General features: G+C 34.7%; 1 protein-coding gene across 2 annotated transcripts in view; it reads left to right on the top strand.

Moving 5' to 3' along the window:
* Positions 1-1503: 1503 nt before the first annotated feature.
* zgc:152816 (uncharacterized protein LOC777712 homolog) overlaps positions 1504-26060 on the top strand; it is a 24966-nt gene continuing 409 nt past the window's right edge. Inside the window, exons 1-19 of one of the 2 annotated variants that reach the window (XM_051894294.1) lie at positions 1504-1625; positions 3805-4379; positions 7569-7683; positions 8485-8531; positions 8622-8738; positions 10750-10875; positions 10995-11162; positions 11403-11524; positions 14060-14080; positions 14358-14703; positions 16787-16871; positions 18644-18660; positions 18798-18920; positions 19577-19702; positions 23668-23808; positions 23931-24061; positions 24835-24952; positions 25222-25354; positions 25568-25689. In XM_051894294.1, the coding sequence (XP_051750254.1) occupies positions 3846-4379; positions 7569-7683; positions 8485-8531; positions 8622-8738; positions 10750-10875; positions 10995-11162; positions 11403-11524; positions 14060-14080; positions 14358-14703; positions 16787-16871; positions 18644-18660; positions 18798-18920; positions 19577-19702; positions 23668-23808; positions 23931-24061; positions 24835-24952; positions 25222-25354; positions 25568-25689 (2592 nt within the window). In that variant the 5' untranslated portion in view covers positions 1504-1625; positions 3805-3845. The remainder of the gene's footprint in view (positions 1626-3804; positions 4380-7568; positions 7684-8484; positions 8532-8621; positions 8739-10749; positions 10876-10994; positions 11163-11402; positions 11525-14059; positions 14081-14357; positions 14704-16786; positions 16872-18643; positions 18661-18797; positions 18921-19576; positions 19703-23667; positions 23809-23930; positions 24062-24834; positions 24953-25221; positions 25355-25567; positions 25690-26060) is intronic. The other variant, XM_051894295.1, reaches the window with a different exon arrangement.

Raw genomic sequence — 26060 nt, 5'->3', positions numbered from 1 at the left:
ACAAAATCTAAGGTAGCTATATTTTTACAGACTGCTGAAAGCTACAGAAAAAAGTAGCAAATAGGTCGCTGCAATTCACAGAAACAGCTGGACTCCAGGCGAAGAAACATGTTTTGCAGTTATCATTTTGTGTCTAAATGTTGGATTTTGGGGTAAAATCATACCCTATATATTGTATTGTTATATATTGTGTTGACAACTCATCAATTAAATATTTACCATCTTATATTCTGCATAATTGGGTGTTTTTAAATAAATGCTGACAAAAACTATACAAGTTTTAGGGCTGGACGATATGACGATATATATAACATTGATATAAGTGATCGCTCCGATTTAGACCTACCTATATTGTAGTTATATAAAGCGTTCACAGGCAGATTTGCTTTTTTTTTTTATTCCCCGGCGTCGAAATCAGGCACATATAAATGTCAGGAAAAACGATTCCTGGCTGCATGTCAATATCCACTGATTAGGTTTCTTTGACATGTCATAAGGAACACTTTCGAGCCCAATCGTTTGTTTTACTCGCGTTTTCGCAGTTTCTCCTATTAAATCCAGTCAGGCAGCAGGTTCTTTTGCCACTCAGTCCAGCTGAGGGAGTGTGTTCCGGCGGGAAAGTGACGTCTATGCATACCCTCTATTGCATAAGTTAAATTGCTATTATTGTGTTAAATTAATATTAAAATTAATATTAAAGTTCACCCAAAAATGAAAAATTCTGTCATAATTTACTCACCCTCAATTATACTACATATATATATATATATATATATATATATATATATATATTAGACATGCTTTTTGATTACTAAAATTTAATTTAACCATTAAATTGGAGTCCAGAAAAATTAAAACGGAAAAAAAACTGAATTTGAAACAAACAAAAAAAAGGACTTTAGGAAAAAATAAAACGTATTTCCTAAAACATGCAATACGCAGCAAGTGCTATTCCTTTCCTTGGGAATAAAACCTTTTAATAGTGGAAAATGTAAATGAATAGCATACCTTTTACAATCAGAAAGAAACTATAACCATGAGCGAGAGAGCAGCTCAACTGGACTATGCAACTCAGGAGAAGATGAGGGTGACTTGACTGGACTAACACAAAAGAGTAAGACAGAATTAGACAGTTATATATAAACATATATTATTAATATTATTGAAAATTATTGCTAGAGACAATTCACTAGTCGCTGGATTTTGGTAGGAACATGCACTTGCATGATGCACCTGTGTATCTTCACTCAAACTCATGCTCCCTCTGTCTGAGAAGCACCCCATGCATTGAAATCGATGGTAAAACCCTTTTTGGTTCTATGGAATCTTTATTTCAAGAAGCAAGTAATAGCACCACTACTTGGTAAAATATAGGTGAAAAATGATATTTAAATACAGCTTAACTTACTTGATAAACTCCATCGTTATCGTGTTTTGGTTATTGGTGCCCAACTATGTTTGACCCCCTGTCCTCCTGCCTCTGTGGCTGTGCTGCGTACGAGCGATAGGTGGCGCTATTTGCACCATTCGCGTGAATTGCGACCAACACATTTCAGAAGAAGAAATCCAGGGGTCCTATCAGTATTTACAAATTGAACAAGCAGCGCTCCTTGACGGACATTTTGGTAATTATTAAAGCTATTTGTTTTATTTTGTAGTGTAAGAGCAATTCCAGAATGTTCTGTTATGCTCGTTTTATTCGTTTTAGGTGTAAAGTGGTGAAATAACTAACAGTGCCAAAGTTAACCAAGCCATCTGGCGAAGTTACCACCGGTAGTTATTTATCAGCGCGCGACGCATAATGCTCGTGTTTACATCTGAAAGAGCATACGTGACAAATGTTATCATGTTGTGAGGAAGCTCTTTTATATCTGTGAAGATGCTTTTGGCAATCTTCATATTTAGCTATGGGTTAGCTATATGGCTAACTGTTGTCAGAAGGGGAATGTTTACGGTCATATTTTGAAAATGTAGTAATGTTAACCATTGAAACATAAGACATAAGATATGTCGAGTCAGCTAAGATTGTTAAAATAAACAGGGATATTATCTACATTGACTAATAACCGTAACATAAGCATTGTCTCTATCTTGTGTCAGTTTATTAACCCCCATCAGCCATGTCAATCGTTTATAATAGATGATAATTTGGTTACACAGATATTTTTGTGAATTATGTATTGTATAAATGTTGAATTCTAGCATATGTGTACAGTGCTATAATTTAAGTTACATTAGCCTGTGTCTTTTATCGACAGTGTATCGAATAGTTCATTAAAAATCATATCAGTTAACCACAAAGCACAAGGTATAGCATAGTTATTACGGGATAATCTACATGGGTAGCTGATGCAATAACATGCTGGTTTTTAGTCAACATAGGTTTAAATATATCAGGGGTGTCCAAACTCGCTCACTGTCCTGCAGAGTTTGGCTCCAACTTGCCTCAATACACCTGCCTGAAAGTTTCTAGTATGCCTACTAGTAAGACCTTGATTAGCTGGTTCAGGTGTGTCTAAAGGGTTAGTTCACCCCAAAATTTAAAAGTGTTGCATAGCTGTCTATGGAGGGGCAAAAAGATCTTTATTTGTGTTCCGAAGATGAACGAAAGTCTTACAGGTGTAGAACGACATGAGGGTGAGTAAATGATGACAAAATTTTCATTTTTGGGTGAACTAACCCTTTAAGTGCGAACTGAAGGATAGACATAAAACGGATTATTTTCAAATAAATAATATAAAACTACATAAATTATTCTGGTCACGCTTTAGAATAGGGTCCAACTCACTATTAATTAACTATTAACTATGACTTTTGCCTCAATAAACTCCTAATTACTGCTTATTAATACTTAGTAAAGTAGTTGTTAAGTTTAAGTATTGGGTAGGATTAAGGGATATAGAATATGGTCATGCAGAATAAGGCATTAATATGTGCTTTTTAAGTACTAATAAACAGCCAATACCCCATTAATATTCATGCTAATAACCAGCTAGTTAATAGTGGGAATTGGACACTAAACTAAAGTGTTATAATTATTCTTATACATAAAAACATGCATTTTAACATTAGACTTTAAATTTTGATGTTAAATCCACTATTGTTATGTATAATTGTTATACAGTCTGTACACAGTATTACATCAGAAGTAACTGTAATTACAGAAAAAATAAGAGTAATCCCTTTACTTTTTCAAGGGAAAAGTAATTAAATTACAGTAACTAATTACTTAGTAACTAGTCACACCCAACTCTGATTATAATTAACCTAAGTACTTTACATGTGCTTTAGTATGTTAATCAACAGATCAAAATAAGTGTACTTTAAGTGTACAGATTATTAAAACAATGATTTAAAATGTGCTTTAAAGTAAAACTGCTATATCTGCAAGTCATTTTTTAAAAAGTTATACGTTTAAGATTTTAAGTACACTTCAGGTGCAGATTGAATACAATATGGTTAAAACATCAAGTTCAGGCTTTAAAATGTATCAGCCTAATTGTACCGATAGAAACGTAATATTGTCCAATACTGATATGGTCACCAACACACAACATTTTTTTTTTGTTTAAATCTGCGGCATGATATTTTGCCATGTTGTTAAGAATATACTCCATGTTATAAAATAATATCATCCATATAATGTTTGTATTGTTGAAGTATAATTATTTTTTAGCTATTATTGTGTCAAAAAGCAGAAAAAAATCTTCATTTGCTCAGTTTGTGAAAACAGTTTTTTATTACATCCTAATCAAACTTCATTGATTTCCCTTTTCTGTTTCTGTTATGACTGTGAAATCTCAGACGACTGCTCGACTCCTGTCTTTACTGTCTGTAAAGGCTTGATGATGGAAGTGTTGGATGATAGTGCCAGTGAAGACACAGGTGAAGCCAAGACTGCAGGCGCTCAGAGCCTGTATGCGGCTCTCGGCCTGTCATCAGAAGATGTGGATGCACTTGCTCAGATTCCAGAAAGTGAAATCAGCGTAGAGACCCTCCCTTATCTAATTATGCAGCTCAAAGCGAAAAGAGCTCATAAAACATCATCAACCACAGACACTGACCACAGAGGGAAGTCACAGGACAAGCTGAATACACCCGAGAGAAGCAGCAGTGACAGACGCAAAAGCCCCTCGTCTTCCAGCTCAGCGCGGCGCTCCGGGAGCCACGGGAGCCATGAGCACGAGCATCACGGCAAAGGGGAGGGTCATAGGAAGGTCGAGAGGTACTCGGGAGGAAGAAAGGACTTAAAATACAGGAAGTCATCCCGAGAAAGACAAAGTGGGGATCACATGGCTGTGGAGACAGAGTATGGTGACAACCCAACGGTTTTCCCACACAAATGCTCTCTTTGCAAGTGTGTGCTGAATTCCATAAAGGTAAGTAGCAAAAATTGGAAAATAAAAGTGATGTGCTCATTAAATAAAAACAACAAAAACACCCAGAATAGGTTAGAAAATATTGTAAAATCACACTATATATTACCAGTGGTTGAAAAGAGCTTACATTTATGACAGTAAATAAAACATTGGGAAGTGGAGGAATGCGAAAATACTGTGTGGAAAGTGTCCCAGACAAGACAAGACAAGACAAGAATGAAGCTATTAAAAAGGGTTTGTTAGGCACAACATACAGTGAAGTTTAGTTATGGTTCCCTCATAGATAGATTAGGGGCTGGGGAAAAAATCGATATAACACAGTATCGCTTTTATTTTGCGTGGGGATATTGTATCAATATTTTCAGGGAATTGATTTCTGCTCGCGATGGCGAGTATTGTGCGTAATTTTAACCAAAGCTCCAAGCTTATAATGCGGAAAATAATAATTATTTGAAATATTTCTTTCAGACTGTAATTTTACAAAAAGCGCATCTCTCTCTTTCTCGCACACGCAGTGAGCTGTGTATAGGAAAGCATGTTTTTGCAGTCCATGTTTATTAAACGTGTTAATTCGACACGCAAATAAACTTCCAACTGCAGGTAAACTTTCACTTGTGATTAGAATCACAGAAGTTGTCTATATATAATCAAATACCATATCTACTCTGCCAGCGCACAACACGATTGACAAGACAGACAGCAGCAGTAAAAAATGTGTCTAATGGTATACGAGAGGGTGAAGAAAGATGCGTTAAAAAAAACAGCCTGCATCATCATTACTGAGAGCTCACCTGCTGCATTACTGTTACATACTGGTTAAATACCCGTTTGAAATCAAACTGTCTTACATGCTTGTGTAGGCTATTTCACAACAAAAATATCTCCATAGTACGATCTAGCGTCCAAAATTATAAGCTGTTAATGGCAAATGTACACTGATCAGGCATTACATTATGACCACCTTCCTAATATTGTGTTGGTCCCCCTTTTGCTGCCAAAACAGCCCTGACCCGTCGAGGCATGGACTCCACTAGACCCCTGAAGGTGTGCTGTGGTATCTGGCACCAAGTTGTAAGCAGCAGATCTTTTAAGTCCTGTAAGTTGCGAGATGGGGCCTCCATGGATCGGACTTGTTTGTCAAGCACATCCCACAGATGCTCGATTGGATTGAGATCTGGAGAATTTGGAGACCAAGTCAACACCTCAAACTCATTGTTGTGCTCCTCAAACCATTCCTGAACCATTTTTGCGTTGTGGCAGGGCGCATTATCCTGCTGAAAGAGGCCACAGCCACCAGGGAATACCGTTTCCATTAAAGGGTGTACATGGTCTGCAGCAATGCTTAGGTAGGTGGTACGTGTCAAAGTAACATCCACATGGATGGCAGGACCCAAGGTTTCCCAGCAGAACATTGCCCAAAGCATCACACTGCCTCCGCCGGCTTGCCTTCTTCCCATAGTGCATCCTGGTGCCATGTGTTCCCCAGGTAAGTGACGCACACGCTCCTGGCCATCCATGTGATTTTATAAGAAAATGTGATTCATCAGACCAGGCCACCTTCTTCCATTGCTCCGTGGTCCAGTTCTGATGCTCATGTGCCCACTGTTGGCGCTTTCAGCGGTGGACAGGGGTCAGCATGGGCACCCTGACTGGTCTGCAGCTATGCAGAACCAGCATTAACTTCTTGAGCAATTTGAGCTACAGTAGCTCGTCTGTTGAATCTGACCACACGGGCCAGCCTTCGCTCCCCACGTGCATCAATGAGCCTTTGCCGCCCATGACCCTGTCGCCGGTTCACCACTGTTCCTTCCTTGGAGCACTTTTGATAGATACTGACCACTGCAGACCGGGAACACCCCACAAGAGCTGCAGTCTGACCCAGTCGTCTAGCCATCACAATTTGGTCCTTGTCAAACTCGATCAAATCCTTATGCATTGCCCAACAAAATGTTCACTTGCTGCCTAATATATCCCGCCCACTAACAGGTGCCGTGATGAAGAGATAATCTGTGTTATTCACTTCACCTGTCAGTGCTCATAATGTTATGCCTGATTGGTGTATGTATTTTCTTATAACAACAATATAAATATGGTTCATCACAAAATTACCTTTCATAATAATTTAATGAATACTGTCACTTTCAACTTGTTCATTAGTGTGTTAGTAAGTTTGTTCTTTGTAAACCGCTTAAAACAATATTTATTGTAAAAACAAATACATTGAATTGAGTGTGAAAACATTAAAATGTGCAAACATTCTTATTGACAACTGTAATTCCTATTAAAAAATATATCTAAAAAACGAGGAAGGAAAATCTTGAACAATGAAGGCAGGAAGGAGATGGATATAAAGATGTGAAATGAACAGACTGAGAGCTTTGTCTTATTAGATGAAAATATATGTGGACAAAGTTTTACTTTGGGGACATTTGCAGTTGAAACGTAATACATTTCAATATATCGTAATATGTTATCACAATACTTAGCGTATTTAAACATGTTTATAATCGCAATAATATTGTATTGTGGCTTAAGTATCATAATAATATCATATCATGGGGCGATTTCCACCCCTAAGATTTATTGTTTATGGCTATTTTAAAGGTGCAATGTGTACATTTTAGGAGGATCTATTGACAGAAATGCAATATAATATACATAACTATGTTTAGAGTGGTGTATAAAGAACCATTATGTTTTTATTACTTGAGAATGAGCCATTTCTATCTACATACACTGCGGGTCCCCTTACATGTTAAGTCGCCATTTTGGCCACCATAGTTTCTCTTTATTGCAATTCGCAACCTCACCTCTAAAATTTGCACACTGCACCTTTAAGACTTCAGGTGTGACCTTTCCAATCAGTTCTCAAAATCATTTAAGTTTGCAACCAACAAGTTCAAATAATAAGAGAAAATAATCAAATGAGATCAACCTTATATTACTAAAGTATTTGTTTTACTGGGATATCCAAAATTGGCATTACTATATGGATAAGTATACTCATACAATTATGTACAATTTTGGTCATTCTGTCCACCTCTTGCAAAGTCAACCATAATAATATAGGCTAGTATTTGATTAGATTTTTTATTTATTTTTGACAACAATGTGTTTAACAACTGGTTTGAAATGATCATAATCTATCATATCATAATCATTTCAAATGTTCTGTTTTCTGACTTTCAGACATGGAACGAACACCTAGTAGGTTTCCGCCACAAATCACATGAATCACAGGCCTCTCCACGAACTTCTCGCTCATTTCCCTCTAAAAGACCCTACAGCTCTGACCCTGTCATATGTAAGGAATGTCCCTTTCACACAAATAAATAACAGAATTGCTCATTGTATCTATATTTGATAATGTTGCTTCCACAAAGAATTTTTTTTTGTGTGTGTGTGTGTGTGTGTGTGTGTGTGTAAATCATTGTCATATTAAAATAATTAATAAGTGAATTAGTAATTATTTTTAAAGAGAATTAAAGACCCCAGAAAAGGTTTTTGTGGCTTTTAGTTGATACCTGTTAAAATGCTTTAATGATTGTGACATAAGTTAAAACCTATTGGCTTATTTTAAAAAGCCAAGCCCTTCAGTATCTAGCTCCCCAACTTCCTGTTTCAATAGGAAATTATAGAAGCTTGTTTCTGCCATTGAATAAAAAAAATATAAAAATATAATTGTGACTTTTTATCTCACAATTTTGACTTTTTTTCTCACAATTGTGAGTTTATATCTCACAGTTCTGAGAAAAGAAGTCAAAATTGTGAGATATAAACTTGCAATTGTCAGAACTGCGTGATATAAAGTCGCAATTGCGTGTTATAAAGTCAGAATTGCAAGATATAAACTCACAATTGTGAGAAAAAAAGTCAGAATTGTGAAATAAAAGTCGCAATTACCTTTTTTATTCTTTATTCAGTGGCGGAAACAAGCTTCCATAGGAAATACATCATCACATGGAAGAAAACTGGCCATCAAGCCATTTCATGGGGTCTTTAAATTTTAATGAAAGACATGTAATTCACTTTAATACTTACATAGGGTACTGTATAATATGTATAACAACAAAACAGTGATAACAATTTGATTTTTCTCTTTAAGGGGATCAGTTCATGTCCACCACATCAGACCGTCTATACCCTCCTAAGGTAAATTCATTGATGTGGTACTGTTTTATTTTAATTTCCATTATTTATGCAGTCAAATTAAAATTTGTCTTGTGGCAATATTATCCTCAGCCCAATACAAGAGTGGTTGTTGCCAAGTTTTCTATGGGTGCTGTGACCGTGGAGGAGCTTTTAGTGCTTGGCAAACCATTTGGCACAATTGTGAAGCACCTAGTGTTCCCAGCAAAGGTAATAACACACCAGAACGACATTCTATTTTTACACAATGATGAACCATTTTGTAATTTCATGACAACTTGCAAGCAACGTTGTTTTGCTCACTATTGCTTTGTTACTGTATTGTGATTGAGCAGTAGACGTTTACAGTGTCCTGTAATATTATAAAGGCCTGTTCACACCAAGGACGATAACTATATAACGATAAAGCTCTAAAAATCTTTCTAAATATAAAAGAATAGCAGAGTCCTCACCACAACTATAATGATAACAGCAGAGAGAAACGATATCGTTGGAATCACTTCCAGAACAAATTTTTCCAGTTGATGAACAATAAAAACATTGACAGCCAATCAGAATCCATCCTGCTTTAACAAGCTCGAGCATTTAAAGCGGCAGACGACAAAACTGCAGCGTGTGCTTAGAATAAACAGAACGTTGTTTTGGTGTGGACGCTAATCGATCTTTATAGTTATCGTTCTTTGTGTGAACAGGCCTTAACTCTTTCTATAATCTTTACTCTTTAACAAAATTTTATTAGTGATTTTTTTAAGGGTCATGAAACCCCCTATTTCAGCACCAGTCAGTTCTCACCACAGTTTTGAAAAAGGCTACAAAAGTGGGTGTGGCTTTTGATTCAGATAGACTTATTTCACTGTCTTTGAGTTTAAAGCATCAAAGCTATCCCCAAATACATGCTGCAATTTTCTAATACATGCGCAACACAACATACATATATTATACATGGTTTTGACAGCTCACCGTAAATTACACAAATACATACATAACCTGTGACAGCTATAATGTAATGCACAAATAAAGGCCTTTTGAAGCAAATCAATGCATTTGTGTAAGACAAATATACTTATTTAAAACTTTATAAAGTAAAATAACAAGCTTCAAGTGCGACAGCCATACGCATTCGACGTACATCCAAAAAAAGTTAACTTCCGCAACAGCGTATGGCTGTTTTATGATCGATGGATGCACTTTTATGGACTTCAAAAACTCATCCTCCAATCACTCCCATTATAAAGCTTGGACGAGTCAGGATATTTTTAATATAACTCTGATTGTGTTTGGCTGAAAGAAGACACACCTAGGATGGCTTGAGGGTGAGTAAATTATGGGGTATAATTATGAATAATAATTATGAGACACAGATAAGTCATTAATGTACTATAGTACAAGACAATGTCACGTCGACACAAAGACGACAATAATGGTATCGTTTTCAAAAACGTACACTTTGAAACCAAAACGCATAAAAAGTTTTCCGTTTTTAGTTGAAAACAGTTTAATTTACTTATTTAATATTACTATTAATTGATGTTTAAATAATACTACTTGAATTACTTATTAGGAATTAGGTGTCATTATAAGATTTTGAAATGAATATCTGAATGTTTAATTTTTTATTTATGCGCATATATTTCTTTTTTTGTTTTGTTTTTTTTCTATATGTAAAAGTGCTTAATTATGTATGTATTGGCTATGTCTCTAATTATCATTTATTTATTTATTTTTTGTGTTGGTGATGGGTATTATCACAAAAGAAAAAGAAAATTGAAAGGAAGAGAAAGTAGAATGAAAAATGAGGAATGATTATTGGTAAAAAATATCATGTCTTTAAAGGAGATGTTTAATGGTATAATTGTATTAAATATGCTTGCATTGAAAGACATAATAAAGTATAAAAAAAAAAGAAAAAAAAGAAAACGGTGTCATGTAAACAGCCCCTAAATTAAACTAGTTTTCTTCTCAATTAAAACTAATGGATGGTAACATTGTCTTCTATGATGTTCAACACACACAACGCCGTAAAAATCTCAGAAAATTTAGTTTAGGGTTTCATGACCCTTTTAAAGGGTTAGTTCACCAAAAATTTACTATTATCATCATGTACTTGCACTCATATTGTTCCAAATCTGCATCAGTCACACTCATACACAGGTCTTAAAAACCCTCTCAATGTTTTTTTATGGATGTTAAAGGTGCATTAATATTGTTTGCTGGGTAACAGGGCTTTTTGGAGTTTAGTTCTCACAAAGAAGCTCAGAATATGGTCAGTCACTTCCAGTTGAAACCAGCCTTCATCAAGGAGAACCGAGTCATCCTCTACCTATCACCAACAGTGGAAGGCATCCATGTGAGTAGGAAGCCCACAAATCACATCCTTTTACTTAGTTTTACAGTGTTTAAAAGTCTATCCATTTATAATGGATTTCCTAAACAGTTGCATATTTCTTGGGTATTTCTGATTGGCAGTCACCACCCAAGTTTGATGAGCCTTCTCAGAAACGAACAAAACGTTCAAATGCGCCGTCAGTGGTTTGTTTTTCACGTCTGCCTCTCGGCGAGGGCGTTGAGGCTGAGGTACTAGAGCTTGCAGGCATGTTTGGTGAGGTGTGGCAGTCAAAGTTCACAGACTGTAAGGTAAGGTTACTGTCCTGAAGAACTTGTGTTGATGTCAGCTGATGTATTGAAACTCTAGAGACAGTACTGTAATGAATGTTGTGCTCTCTTTTAAAGTACAAACTCACAACTTTTAATATTACAGTGTAATCTATCTGTCAAGTGTCAATATATATGTTTAATTATTTTCTTGTGTTCATTTTGACAGCCCTTATACAAACACATCACTGTTGTTCTTTTGTTTTTTGTGTGTGTGTTCAGGCTTTAATAGAGATGGTTGACTGGCGTGATGCCGACATCATGGTGAAGTATTACTACAGTAACCCACTGAGGATTCAAGGCAAAAGTGTCAAAGTGGCCATGTCCCACATCACAAGCCTGAGGTAAGAGACTTCTGATATCCTGAGCCCTAAAAAGGTATATATGTGTGTGTGTGTGTACAGTGCTGCTTAAAAGTTTGTGAACCCCTTGCAGAATCTGTGAAAATGTGAATAATTTTAACAAAATAAGAGGGATCATACATTATTTTTTTATTTAGTACTGTCCTGAGTAAGATATTTTACATAAAAAATGTTTACATATGGTCCACAAGGCAAAAAAAATAGCTGAATTTATAAAAACGACCCGCTCAAAAGTTTATGAACCCTTGGTTCTTAATACTGTGTGTGGTTACCTGGATGATCCACGACTGTTTTTTTGTTGTGTGATGGTTGTTCATGAGTCCCTAGTTTGTCCTGAGCAGTTAAACTGAGCTCTGTTCTTCAGAAAAATCCTCCAGGTCCTGAAAATCCTTCAGATTTCCAGCATCTTTTGCATATTTGAACCCTTTCCAGCAGTGATTGTGTGATTTTGAGATCCATCTTTTCACACTGAGGACAACTGAGGGACTCAAACACAACTATTAAAAAAGGTTCAAACATTCACTGATGCTCCAGAAGGAAACACAATGCATTAAGAGTCGGGGGGTGAAAACTTTTGAACAGGATAAAGATGTCCAAATTTTTCTTATTTTGTTTAAATATAATTTTTTTTTTATTTAGTACTGCCCTTCGGAAGCAACAGAAGACACTTAAATGTTTGCCAGAAGACAAATTAAGTACAATATTCCTTGATCTTCAAATTCAAAAGGTTTTCACCCCCCGGGTCTTAGTGCATCGTGTTTCCTTCTGGAGCATCAGTGAATGTTTGAACCTTTTTTAATAGTTGTGTTTGAGTTTGAGTTGTCCTCAGTGTGAAAAGATGGATCTCAAAATCATACAGTCACTGCTGGAAATGGTTCAAATACACAAAAAATGCTGGAAAACTGAAGAACTTCTGGGACCTGGAGGATTTTTCTGAAGAACAGAGCTCAGTTTAACTGCTCAGGACAAACAAGGGACTCATGAACAACCATCACAAAACAAAAAAACAGTCGTAGATCATCCAGGTAACCACACACAGTGTTAAGAATCAAGCGTTCATAAACTTTTGAATGGGGTCTATTTTTTGTCTTGTGGACTTTATTTAAACATTGTTTATGTAAAATACATTATTCAGAACAGTACTAAATAGGAAATGACATGCATTTTGTATGATCCCTCTTATTTTGTTAAAATTACTCACATTTTCACAGATTCTGCAAGTGGTTCACAAACTTTCAAGCAGCACTATATATATATATATATATATATATATATATATATATATATATATATATATATATATATGTATATATAATATATATAATATATATATTTATATGTAAGCATGCTGTATTGTGAAATTGTATTGTGAGAGTTCACTTACATAATTTACAGTTTACAGATTTTAATTTTGTTTTACTACACTATCAATAGTTAAATATGTTTGTGTATATAAGATAACAATAAATAAATAACAAAAACAATTCCAAACTTTTGAGCATCCTGGTGGGCCCTAATGTTTGAAATACTCTGCACCCCTCATAACGGCACCTCCATCTGTCCCTCACAGCCTCGTTTTCATCCACATCAAATTACATATAGCTTTTTTTTCTCACCATGAATATATCTGGGGTAGCTGGCATGGCTTTACACTATAAACAAACAAACATATAGATTTTACTCTAATTAAAGTCCATTACTCCCTGCAAAGTAACTTTTTGCATATTTTTATTTAAAATAAAAGCATCTCTGAGGCATGCCACCATCAATTCCATTTGTCTTGTTTTCCTTCCTGTCATTGCTTTTATATATATAAAGACACTTGACCAACTTTGAAGTCTTTGTCCAACACTAAAATCGTGATAACTTGTACATATAGTTTAGTTTAGTAGATACATTACTTAATCTATAATAATAATAATAATAATAATAATAATTATTATTATTATTATTATTATAACAAATAAAAAAAAATCAAAAACTGTTAATCCAATGCAAACTTTTCTTTTAAATCAAATGTCAAAACATTTCTAAATGTTAATATGTAAAGTTGCATTAGAAACTGTAACATTTCAAAAATACAGAAACAAAATAAAACAAAAAAAAAATTAACCAGTGTTTTGTATAAAGAAGGCATGGAAATTAATACAATTATTAAGTAATGGAGTATATAGTCAATATGAATTGATTACTGATTACTGGATAAGCAAATCCATTGGTCAAAAAAGGTGAGAATTCTGAAATATGATGAAACAAATAAAAAAACTGTCAACAGCCTCCAAAAGCAAGGATTTCAGTATATTAACTGATATCACTTCAATAACTGTTGATTTTAAAAATTGATTTGTGCATTAAAGATATTCACTGTTTTGCAGTGTAAGCACTTAAGCATAAACCTTCAGAACAAAAGTTTTTTCAAAATATGAGAAACATGCATTCGGTTCATGTAAATATTTGAATGTTTAGGTCCTGTGGCCACACTTTTAAAACTGTATTTTAACATTTATTATGTTGCAGTGCCAAGGGGCCAGATTCATTGTAAGTATCTTACTGTAAACAAGATTTGAAAATTGTATGCATGCATGATTCATATTCATACCTAAACCTGTAAGTGAGTTTCACATAAAACAAGAGCCAAATAGGTTCATTTTAAGTGACGCATGTTTTGGGAAATTAAGGGAAAAGAGTGAATCATGCCTCCAAAACTGTGACATATTACCAGGATATGGAGTTGTTTATGATTAATCAGTAATCTGTCAGTAGAGCTTATTTTAAAAATGTCCTTAATTGAAAAAAAACAAACATTTTCCCTCAGAGAAAACAGTACTGAGCCTCCGTCCAGAAAATCAGACTCAAGCAAACACAGCAGACAAAGAGACGAGTCCACGTCTAGCAACAAGGACAAAAGCGACAGCTCTAACCAGGAAGCCACAGAGAAAGAAAACCAGTTAATGCAAAGTGAAGACAAGGCGATCGATAATGAGGAGGGAATTCAGTTGGAGGATGAACCTGGGCTGCTTGAAGAGAGGACAGATGACACTGTGGTTAATACTGAGGAGGAAGATAAAAAGGGAGAGGAGGAAAGGATGGAAGAGGAGGTGGCTACTACTGCTGAGGAGGACAACAGAGAGAGAGATTCAGAGCAGAATCAAGAGGAACAGGTTAGTTTAACACAACCACACAAAATACCTCAAAGGGGGAGTGTCTTTTATCTGAGTTTAATATGCAAACAACTATGAGCAAGTCATTCATAGGTTGACTACATGAAGAGTGTTAACACTGTTGCCCTATGATGATTTCAGAACATTACTCTGTTTGTCGGTACAACCAATTGTATACGTTTAGGATGCGAGAAATGCTGGTTACCAATCCCATCTCAACGCTGTTTCGAGTTTTGAGCTGGGATCATTTTCTTGATGTTTAATGTCCCCAGAACATCAGATATCTGATGTTGCCTATGGTGTCTATAGAGACACTAAACCCATATAATTTCTGCTCATTTTTTCTCCCTGTATGTAGTAGTGCTTATCACTAATACTAATTACATGTATACATAATTATAATTAGTGAGTTTTAACTGCAAAACAACACAAAAACCGCTGCAAATATCACTGTTCAAAAGTTTGGGGTAAGAAATATATATATATATATATATATATATATATATATATATATATATATATATATATTTATAACATTTTTTTGAAAGTAATGTGTACATTTATTCTACAAGGATGCATTAAATTGATCAGTAATGATCAGTAAAGTAACAGTAAGTCATTTATAAAAGATTTCAAATAAATGCTGAACTTTCTATTCCTCAAAAAATATTTAAGGTGCAATGTGTAAATTTTAAGAGGATCTATTGACAGAAATGCAATATAATATACATAACTATGTTTTCAGTTGTGTATAAAGACCTTACATAATGAACCATTATGTTTTTATCACCTTAGAATGAGCCATTTCTATCTACATACACCGCGGGTCCCCTTACATTTTAAGTCGCCATTTTGCGCCGGCATATCCTAAACGGACAAACTGCTCTACAGAGCGCGTTTGCTTGACTGGCTACTCTCTGCTGTCTCAGACGATTACATCTTTGTCCTGTGTTGGCCACCGTAGCTTCTCTATATTGCAATTCGCAACCTCACCGCTAGATGCCTCTAAAATTTACACACTGCACTTTTAAGCAACACAAACATCTTCAACTGTGATAATAATACAACATGTTTCTTAGCAGAAAATCAGCATATTAGAATGATTTCTGAAGGGTCATGTGACACTGAAGACTGGAGTAATAATGCTGAAAATTCAGCTTTGCATCACAGGAATAAATAGTTTTAAAATGTATTTAAATTGAAAGTTATGTTAAATTGTAGTAATATTTTGCTCTATTAATTTTACTGTATTTTTCATGCAATAAATGCAGCCATTGCTTATGTGACCAAAAGTGACTTCTTTAAATAATCGTACTGACCCCGAACATGAACGCTACTTTAAAAATGAATGCTTGCTTTTTAAAAGTTGCACAAACACGGGTTGCTATTAACAACTCATATTAGATCCTTCAGTTGGCTTAACCAAAATCCATAAACGGAAATGACCATAATAAAAAAATAAACAGTGAAGAAACTACATACAGGCCAATATGTGTCAGTATAAAGAGTGCCACTGGCACCAATGGGACAAAACAGAAACGTACTGAGTGCACAGTGCACTTTTAAGAAAATGAAACATTTTGTGCACCTGAAGAATACTGTAAGTAATGACTGTAATGTGTAAATGAGTTTCAACAATTCTGCACCAGTGGAACTCAAACAACCACAAACTATAAATGTACTCATTTATCTGGATTCAGTCAGATTTACTAAATAGAAAAGTGCTGTTTGTGTACTTGCATCAAATATTTCCAGTATTTTATTGATTCACAAAAGCCTGCATTACAAAAAATTGTTGATTGATATGTTGAAAAAGTATATTTTCACCATATTTTTTTGCTGTGCTAGTATGTGTTGCATAAATAGGTTTGGCATGAAACTGTGCTGTTTACGCAGGAGATGTAAATGACGTGACCTGTAATATGGGCGTCAAAATAAATGCATCCGGTTACATGTGGTGTGAAGGATTTTAGTGAACATGAATAATGACTTTTTGAAAATATGCAGAAACAACATGAACATTAATTTTGATGCAGTGTGACTAAAAGCAATGTGTGTGCTTTTATATGTCTCATTTCTCCAGGATGATGCAGAATTTCCAGAGAACATAGAGGATTTTGTTACATTAGATGAGCTGGACAACACTGCAGGGTGTGATTCAGCTTTAGGTAAGTACAATTAAAAACAGCTCCTGATATCTATCAAATCACTTAAAGGTGTCGTATTGTAACTTAAAATGTTAGTTTCTTGCACAACAAACAATAGTTCCAATAATTTTCTAAATTACTTTAGTAATAAGTTTTCATTACCATTTTCTAACCTCTCTTTGACCCTTAGAATTAAATGTGCAATAATTCTCAACATCACAAAAGCACTCATTTTAGCGTCCATAGAGACTTTTTAGACTGGAAAATAATTTTTACAGAATGTTTACACAGTACAATAAACTTGTAAAGTCACAATGAAATAGAAGTAGCAACAGATCTTTTCTTCTGTATTATGATGTACATCTGAGTGAAATATATTATTGAAAAAGAAAAAAATTAGGGTGGAGACTTGATTTAATATATTGATTGTAAATTAGATGGAGGAAGATCTAAATGCAATCTTGCAGTCAATTGTAAGAAAGGGCCGGGTTTTGTGCAGACTAAATGATTGGAGAAGTCAGGCAACATCACTAGGGCTGTATGATTTCCGTGATGCAGAAAATGCGAACAGAATCGCGCAATCCAGTCATAAAAACGGAATTTACTGAATAACGCAGAATGTCACGGAATTTGGCAAATTTTTGATGAATAAATAAAAAGTAGGTCAGTACACTTAAATCAGATCATGATATAGGCTAGTGTCTGTGAATATTAGACCGCAAAAAGACTAAATATGAATCCTGCATGTTCTGCATGTCTCTGTGTGAATGAATGGCGCGGATTTCATTTACCACACATACACTGAAGCACACTCAGTGTTTTCAGCCTCTGCCGCCACACACTATGAGGACAAGAATGCATGAACTTCTCCAGAGCCGCTCTGAGAGTCACTTATGATATCGTCATATCGGTTTAACTTAAAGGAATTGTGACAGAAATATACTACTGTTGTACAGTAGAATTTAGCTACGTCTCAATGTAGTAATAATAATAATAATAATACTAACACTAATAATAAATAATAATAAATTATTAAATCTATTTTTTTAAGGAATAATGACAATTTTTTAATTTTAACAGTAAAGCTCTGTTGTGCTGCACTTTGTTTGACAAAAATTTTGTTTAATGTCATATGATTAAAAGATAAATTAAATGAATTTTTTATGCCTTCATTTGATTGCCAGAAAAATTAAAATACACACAATTTCTGAAAAAAAAAAAGAATAATAATAGTAATTAAAAAAAAAGAATAATACATTTAGTTGTTTTTATTAATTTAATTAGACATGCTTTTTGATTATTAAAATTGAATTAAAAATGTAATTTTTGTTTAACTTTTAGTAAAAAAGTTTTAATGTTGTTAAATTGTATAAGTTTCATTTCAATTAATTAGACATGCTTTTTGATTACTAAAATTTAATTCAACAATTAAACGGAGGTGCAAAAAAAATTAAACCGCTAAAAAAACGGAATGCAGAAAATTTTAAACAGAAAAAATAGAATTTGGAAAAAAGTAAATGGGAATTTGGGAAAAAATTAAACGGATTTCATAGGGCCCTACATCACCAGAGAGTTTTCACCGGAAGATCAAGTTTTGACATTTGATTAAATATTACTAGGTCAAAACACATTTTTAAAAATGAAACGTATACATGGATGAACAAGATCACTAACATGCATTCAGCAAATAGTGACTTTATTTCATGTCGACTTTTAATTCCAATGATCGTGGAGAATTCTTCATGATATGATCCCTTTAATCTGTGACTAACACTTTTCCCCATTTATTCCAGATTCCTCTGTGTCACAGGTAAGAATCACATCTCTCATTTTCCTTACCTTAGTTGTTGGATGTTTTTGAACATAAACACTGTATAAACGCTGTATAAATTTTCAGTTCAACAGTATGAACAATAGCAATGTGTATTTTTCTGCACACGCTCACAGGATGGTAAAGTAGTGGTGGTTTGGCCCGTAAAGAAGACACCTGACTTGATGAAGGATCTTTGCAATCTGGCTGCACCCTTTGGCAGTATGGTGAAACATACTTTGTCCATGTTCAAACAAGAGGTTAGTGTTATGTGTTTGCGTTTGGTTAGGTACAAATATTAATTTTCCTTTAAATACAATCTTTATTTGAACAGAACAAAAAAATGTTTTCCACTGCTTTCAGTGGATGGGTGAAAAATTTTACTAAATATTATTTGTATTTACAGTCATTTATAATATTATCACAATATATTAAATAACCATAATATGCTGAACAATAATGTTTTTGTGAAAACAAAACTAAACCTAACATTTGTGTGTGAATTTTCTTACTTGTATAACACTTTAGAAAAGGTTGAATATTTTAACATATTAGTTAACATGAACTTAGAAAAACTGTATATTAACCTTGGTTAATTATTTTAAAAGCGTTAATTTCTTCATGAACTGCAAAAAGCACTTTTTAACATTGCAAGTTAAAAACAAAGGATAAGTTTTCATTAAGGAATGCACTGTGTATATAAATAATTCATTGCAAATATGAACATATGAACAAAATAAAATTGAAGCACAAGGCCTTGCGATTAGCAAAACAGCTGTGGTTAGTACTCTCAATAGTTATTATGTCTTTTAACCATGCTACCACATATGATTTCAGTTTTACTAATCACAGTTATCAAACAGTTTTCAAGTTTTGCCTTTAGACGTCATGTGTGTGTTTGTGTGTGTTCTTATAGGCTATGATTGAACTGGAAACAGATGAAAAAGCCCAAGAAATGGTGCGGTTCTACAAAGATCACAAGGCAACGATATGTGGCAGACCGGTGTCTGTTACCATGTGCCGTACCATGAAATCAATAGAGGTATTGTGTTAAGAAAACATACTAGACAGAAAAACACGCCATTGACATCCAATTTATTAGTGATCACATTATTTCAGTCAATATAGTGATAATGTCGCTGCTTCCCTTGGTTCAACACAATGAAAGAGAAAGAAAATTCTGTTGTTCACTCTCCATCATGTGCTCTCAAATTATGATATTTTTTCTCCATAGAACACAGAAGGAATTGTTTAGAAGAATGTTAAGATTGTAGTTATACACATTCACAAGAAAAACAAGAAAATTTACAATGATATATTGTAAATTTGATATCTATAGATAAATATAAATATATATATAATCTATAGATAATCAATCTACAGATTATAGATATCAAAAAACACATCAGTCAATACATGTGTTGAAATTACTTTTTTCGTAAGATATATAAGAGGTAAAATATAATTTTTTTTGGTGAGTGTATTTTGAATGTTGTGTAGGAAAAACAGAATATGTAAACACTGTATTCAGAAAATATTCTGACCCCTTCATTTTTCACATTATGTTAAAATGCTCTGATTTTTTTCCAGTCTACACTCCATACCCATAGTGACAAAACAAAAAACAGATTTATTAAAAAGAAAACACTAAAATATCATGTTGACTTAAGTATTCACACCATTAACTGCTTCACCACATTGAGTTGAAGCACCTTAGGCGATTACAGCATAAAGTCTTTTTGGGTTTGATGTGACAAGATTTGCACTCCTGAATTTGGCGATTTTCTGCCATTCTTCTCTGCAGATCATCTCGAGTTCTGTCAGGTGACAGACATTTTAAGTAGTCCTTTTCTCCCTGAACATAGCACATACCAAACCTTAACGAAACCATTACTCTAAAACCATGCTACAAACCGAAATGTGAGTAATTTGAACCATTACACCCCTAATTTGCTGTACGTATGCAGTACATTTTTTTTGTGCCCATGTTAACAGGTTAGAGCATTGTTGGAGTAATTTCACCATAAATGCATGTAATTAAAGGTAAGCGATTTCTGAGAAACACTGTTGATATTTGAAATCAACCCAAACAATCACACCCCTCCCTTCATCTCTCCGCCCCCAAAATGCATAAACACACAATGCAAGAGAGGACGTCTCTTCTTTATCATAGCTGAAGCGAAGCAAAATAATGCTTCATGGAAAATAAAGTGAAGATGATGAACGAACAAGGAAGAACAAAAATTTAACAGAACACAAGAGTATATATTATATATAGTCACCAGCAGCACACCAGCTCCAGATAAACAATGACACTCAAAACTGTCCCTGTTACTATAGCTGACTTTAGAAAAACAGCATATCTTGTTTCTGTGAAACCGCAAAACTAATGTTACTCACGTATGGAGCAGAAATAACACAACCTCAGCGTCCATTTTCAGGCCTTCCCACTTAGTTCTCTCCAGCGCTGGAAAGCTTTTCTAATCTTAACGCGGGCTCCTAAAGCTCTTGCCTGATCATAACCCTTCTTTTTCCACTGATATTCCTCTGACCTTTTCTCTTTTGTAATGTCACTCAGCCATCTCTCATCTCTCTGCACCTAAAGTATGCTACTATTTTGAATTGTAGTAGAAATAAAGTATACTACTATTTTACCCAGTCATCTTATTACTTCAAGGCTGCAGGTAAAACAAAGAAAAGCAAAACACTTACAAAACACTTATTATATCTAAAGTATTGTTTTATGTGAAATACACTACACAGCATGTTACAGACTGGTGGTCAGAGAACTACACTTGGAACAAGATGGCTACACAATGGATGACACTCCTTTTATCATTGAGGTGAAAAAATAAAAGGTCACAGTTAACAAAACTTGAACTTTGGAACACGCAGAAATGCGAAACTTCTTCGCGTGCGCTTGTGTTTCCAGGCTCTGGCATTTGTATGCGTATGAATGGAAGTCAATGGAATGGAAAGTGTAGTGTGACCGCCCTTTAAGGCTGCAACATAACAAAATGTGAAAAATTGAAGGGCTCTCAATACTTTCTGAATGCACTCTATGTTGGCTGCAGGAAATTGTGGACAGTGCAATATTCATCAGTAGCCTCAGGCTGCCACATGCAGCAGTGAACCAAAATATGTGCAGAGTATACAGTATATAGTTTGAGCACACAGCTGCTGACAGGAAGTAAACTTCCTAAGGCAGAGACTATATGAAGAACAGCAGAGAATTTGTCTTTATGAAACTAAAAATGCTTATTTTTGTTAGTTTTTAGGCCTAATCATTGAATCTGCATCTGACAGGAGAGACCTATCATTATTTTTTTATTTTTTTTAATGGCTTTATCCTAGAAATGTGTATGCATGTATATTTTTTGTGAACTTACATATAGTGCTTGGAATGACAAATAATGACAGAATTTTCATCCATTCTGTGAACTGTTCCTTAGCTTATATTATTGACTGAACAAATGCAGTCAGGGATAGTGTTGTCAAAAGTACAGACTTCGGTACCAAGTTGGTACTGAAATTTAAAAAATGTGACGATATCAGCATTTCCCCTTAGCATTTTAAGCGCTTTTGAGTGGATTCTTAAACACCTCTGATTGGCCATTGTGTTCACATCCTCAACAGATATGTCTGTGATTGGCTACAATGATCAATGCTTCAAAAACATGTTGTAAATGGACACCTTTGACGCTATTCACTGAGCGCTTACACATGGGAGCATTTGAAAGCAGGCGTCTATCACCGGATCCATCTATCAGCGGATATATTAGGGATCCACTGATAAGGGCCTTTTTTGAAGCGTTGATCATTGTAGCCAATCACAGACATATCTGTTGAGTGTGTAAACACAATGGCCAATCAGAGGTGTTTAAGAATTCGCTCAACAGTGCTCAAATTGCTAGGGGGAAGTGCTGTTAACATCACATTTTTAAAATTTCAGTACCCACTTGGTACCGAAATCGGTACTTTTGACAACACTAGTCAGGGTACAAAATAGTGCTGTAGACGTAGTTACGTATTTTTGTAGGCCAAAATGGAAGTTAGCATCACCCTGGTTCCTACGACAAAAACCCAATAGTCTTTTTTTCCATGGGCTTTTGGATTATTGCCAAAAATAAGCTCTGTGACTAACGAAAGTTTATGATTCTTACGTTTTGTCTATCATGATAATCTTCATAATGAACACAACTTTTATGAATTATGAAGCCTAAATACAATCGCCTGAAGTCAAAAGTTTGAGTTAGAATAGATTTGCGAGAGCGCATTTATGAATACTACAAGGCTGTGAAAGCAACTAGCGAGTAGATGAGTTTACCTGTTCGGTGTGACGTTTAATATCCTCAACAACCCCTGAAGTCCCATTTAGACACTTGTTAGCAACTGCCTTTTTCAAGAGAAGTAAAAGATTTAAAAAATCACAATGGGGTATTACTGATGGACAGTCAAACCAAAATTTATTCAGACACCTTGAATATCACATTCATTAATACAGTTTATTCACTATAGTTAAAAAAATGGTAATAAAATATGACAAGATCTCAGAGTTAAATTAATCTTAATTATGTCAGATAACACTTAAGCAAAACATGGTCAGGTCAAAGTGTCTGAATAATTTTTGGTTCCAATTTTACTGGTAGTCCACTGTATGAAGGATTTTTGGGTATAATATGTCACAGTTTACTTTATTTTGCTATCCTCACTTACACAAATGAACTATAGTGTCCTGCACCCACTAGTAAAAATATATCAAAAATGTCAGAATATTTTTTGGTTTGACTGTATTTTATGTCGTAGAATAAAACATGAAAATGTCTTGAGCTTGTGTTCACTACTGACCTTAATTCAGGCACTGAACCAAAAACCCATTGACTTTGAGACGAAGGAACTGGAAGTGTTAACTCATTTCCAGGTTTTGGCCTACAAAAATGTCATCACTGCAGCACTCTATTAATCTAAAATGATTGTTGTGGTTTCAATCCTTCACACCCTTTTTAGAGCCCTAGTGGGAGATCCATTTTCATCAGCTGTCTTCCCAACCAGAGGTTTCGGCAGAAATACACAAAGGAATCCCTTTTAGGTCTGGTTAAGCCCTTTGGAAAACTGACTGCCTACTCTCTATCCAAGCATCAAGCAACAGTAAGTATCCACACATTTTCACCTCATCACTATCTATGATGAGCAGCACAGAGCAGAAAGACTTTGCAACCCATTTATGCTATTCATTTTTCCTGAGCCGTCCCATTCTTGTTCCTTCTCAGTGTTACATGCAATTGGACAGTGCAAAGGCAGCTGAACAGATGGTTGCGCAGTACAGTCGGCGGCCTTGCATATTTTGGGGGTCGGTGCTGAAGATAGCCATGAGCAGGAAAGCGGACTCTCTGATTCGATGGTAAGTGAATGTGTCTCAGTCATTTCAGTGCAACTCTGAAATCATGTTCTCATTAAAACCGTTGCTCAATAAAGTGGATGCACAAATGACAGTTGGCCTCAACAATATTTGAGCACTTTAAAATGTTATTGTAGCAGTAGATATCAAAATATCTGAGCAAATGGATTCTGCAAACATCATGCTTTCTTCAGAAATAACACTTTTCTGTAGTTCAACACATTAACTGTGGACATGTCCAGATATTTTGCCTTCATATTCATATTGGCATTTTAACACAGAACCTAAAGGCATAAGGATACGTTCACAACCTGATTGGTCGGGGTTATTACGTATATTTCGTGATGGAACTTGCTAGGGTTGGTATGAGATTTTAATGGTATGACAACCAACAAAATAACACTGTTTCACGGTATACTGTATTAAACAGTCAAATATTATTATTATTATCATGAATTAAAATGACTATTAAATGAATAAAAATGTATTATATACAAAACTATATTATAACGAACATGAAACCATTTGTTTTGTTTATTCAGATTTCAATAATCAGAAAAAAATGTCTAATTAATTAAATGTAATAATTATAGATTAGATTAACAACTTATTTTTTATCATTAATAATTAATTAAAATTAAGAATAGAGTCCTATGAATTGTATTTCTTATGTTTCTTTTGCACGAATGTTTCATGTTAACTTGTGACAACCATTGTGAAAGTTACAGAAATTATTTTCTTTAGTGACATGTTCAGTTTTTGCTCTATTGTTATAGGAGATTTGTTTTAGAGCAAGACACTGAGGAGAAAGAGCTAAAAAAGGAAGAAAAAACAGTTAAATCAAGCTCTGAAAGAACAGAAAATGACCAGGAAATCAAGAGCGGCGCAAAGGAGGTGAACATTTGACACATTTGACTAAATCTATTCTCAAACATTTGATTGATTGATTGATTTGACGATTAAATGAACACTTAGTGGAACTTTATTATCCACCAATGTGGCAATTTTCATTTGGCTTCTCATAAAATGTCATGCTTAATGCAGATCTAGAATTTTGATTTACATTTTCAAACGACTTGAAAAGAAAGGAAAAGCAGCCAAGTGTCAGTCATATATGGTATCTCTTTCAATACTTGTTAAAAAGAGAAAATACCTGTTTGCAGAACCAGCAAAGTTCTTTACCGGATTGTGAAGGTGTTGGTGGTGATTTAGTTTGTGAAGGAAAAGGTTCGGAAGAGGTTAATCAACAGGACAAAGCACCTTTGAGCCCTGACCATCAACCTGACCAGACTGTGGGTAAGTCCATCACACACTTACTTGTAATAGACTCAATCAATGCCTTATTATAACCACTGGAGCTTCATTTAAAACGCGCAAAAATAAAAGTACTACTAAAAGTAACGCTTGTAGTGTCTTTACAGTTTAGTCTTTCTAATGGTTTGAAATGTTTATGCCAACGGATTGCGGTTAAATCCTATGTCAGAAAACACTTCTCCGACCTTATTTCAGGTGTGAACTACGTCATCCCAGTAACTGGTTTCTTCTGCAAGCTGTGTAACATGTTCTACACTGACGAGAACAAAGCAAAATCTGAGCACTGCCGCAGCCTGGAGCATCACAACAACTTCAAGGTGACCGCAGTAGAGTTAGAATAGAGATTATAAAATGGGCTGTGAAAAGTCTTTTCTTCTCCACCTGTTTTTTTGTAACCCTGTTGCTCCAATGAGCATTTCTCATCCAATGGTCATACCTTAAATTTGCAATTTCTATAGTATTGCATTTTCTCATTGGCATTTAATAATTTGTGACTTGTCACCTTTTTTGGCTCATTTTACCTGTTATAGAAAACCTGCTTAATAATTATGCACATCTGAATATAAGGCATTTTTCACTTCCAGCTCTCATTAACAATTATATATCACTTATAAATGATTATATACAAAATTAATAGTAGATATTAAAATTGATATGGTTTAAGCTGGTATTTAATCTGCCAGCCAAT

This window comes from Ctenopharyngodon idella, chromosome 5, assembly GCF_019924925.1.
Source record: "Ctenopharyngodon idella isolate HZGC_01 chromosome 5, HZGC01, whole genome shotgun sequence".
NCBI classification, from domain to species: Eukaryota; Metazoa; Chordata; class Actinopteri; order Cypriniformes; family Xenocyprididae; genus Ctenopharyngodon; species Ctenopharyngodon idella.
Note: the sequence above shows the minus strand (reverse complement) of the source record. Positions and strands in the feature narration are given on the sequence as shown.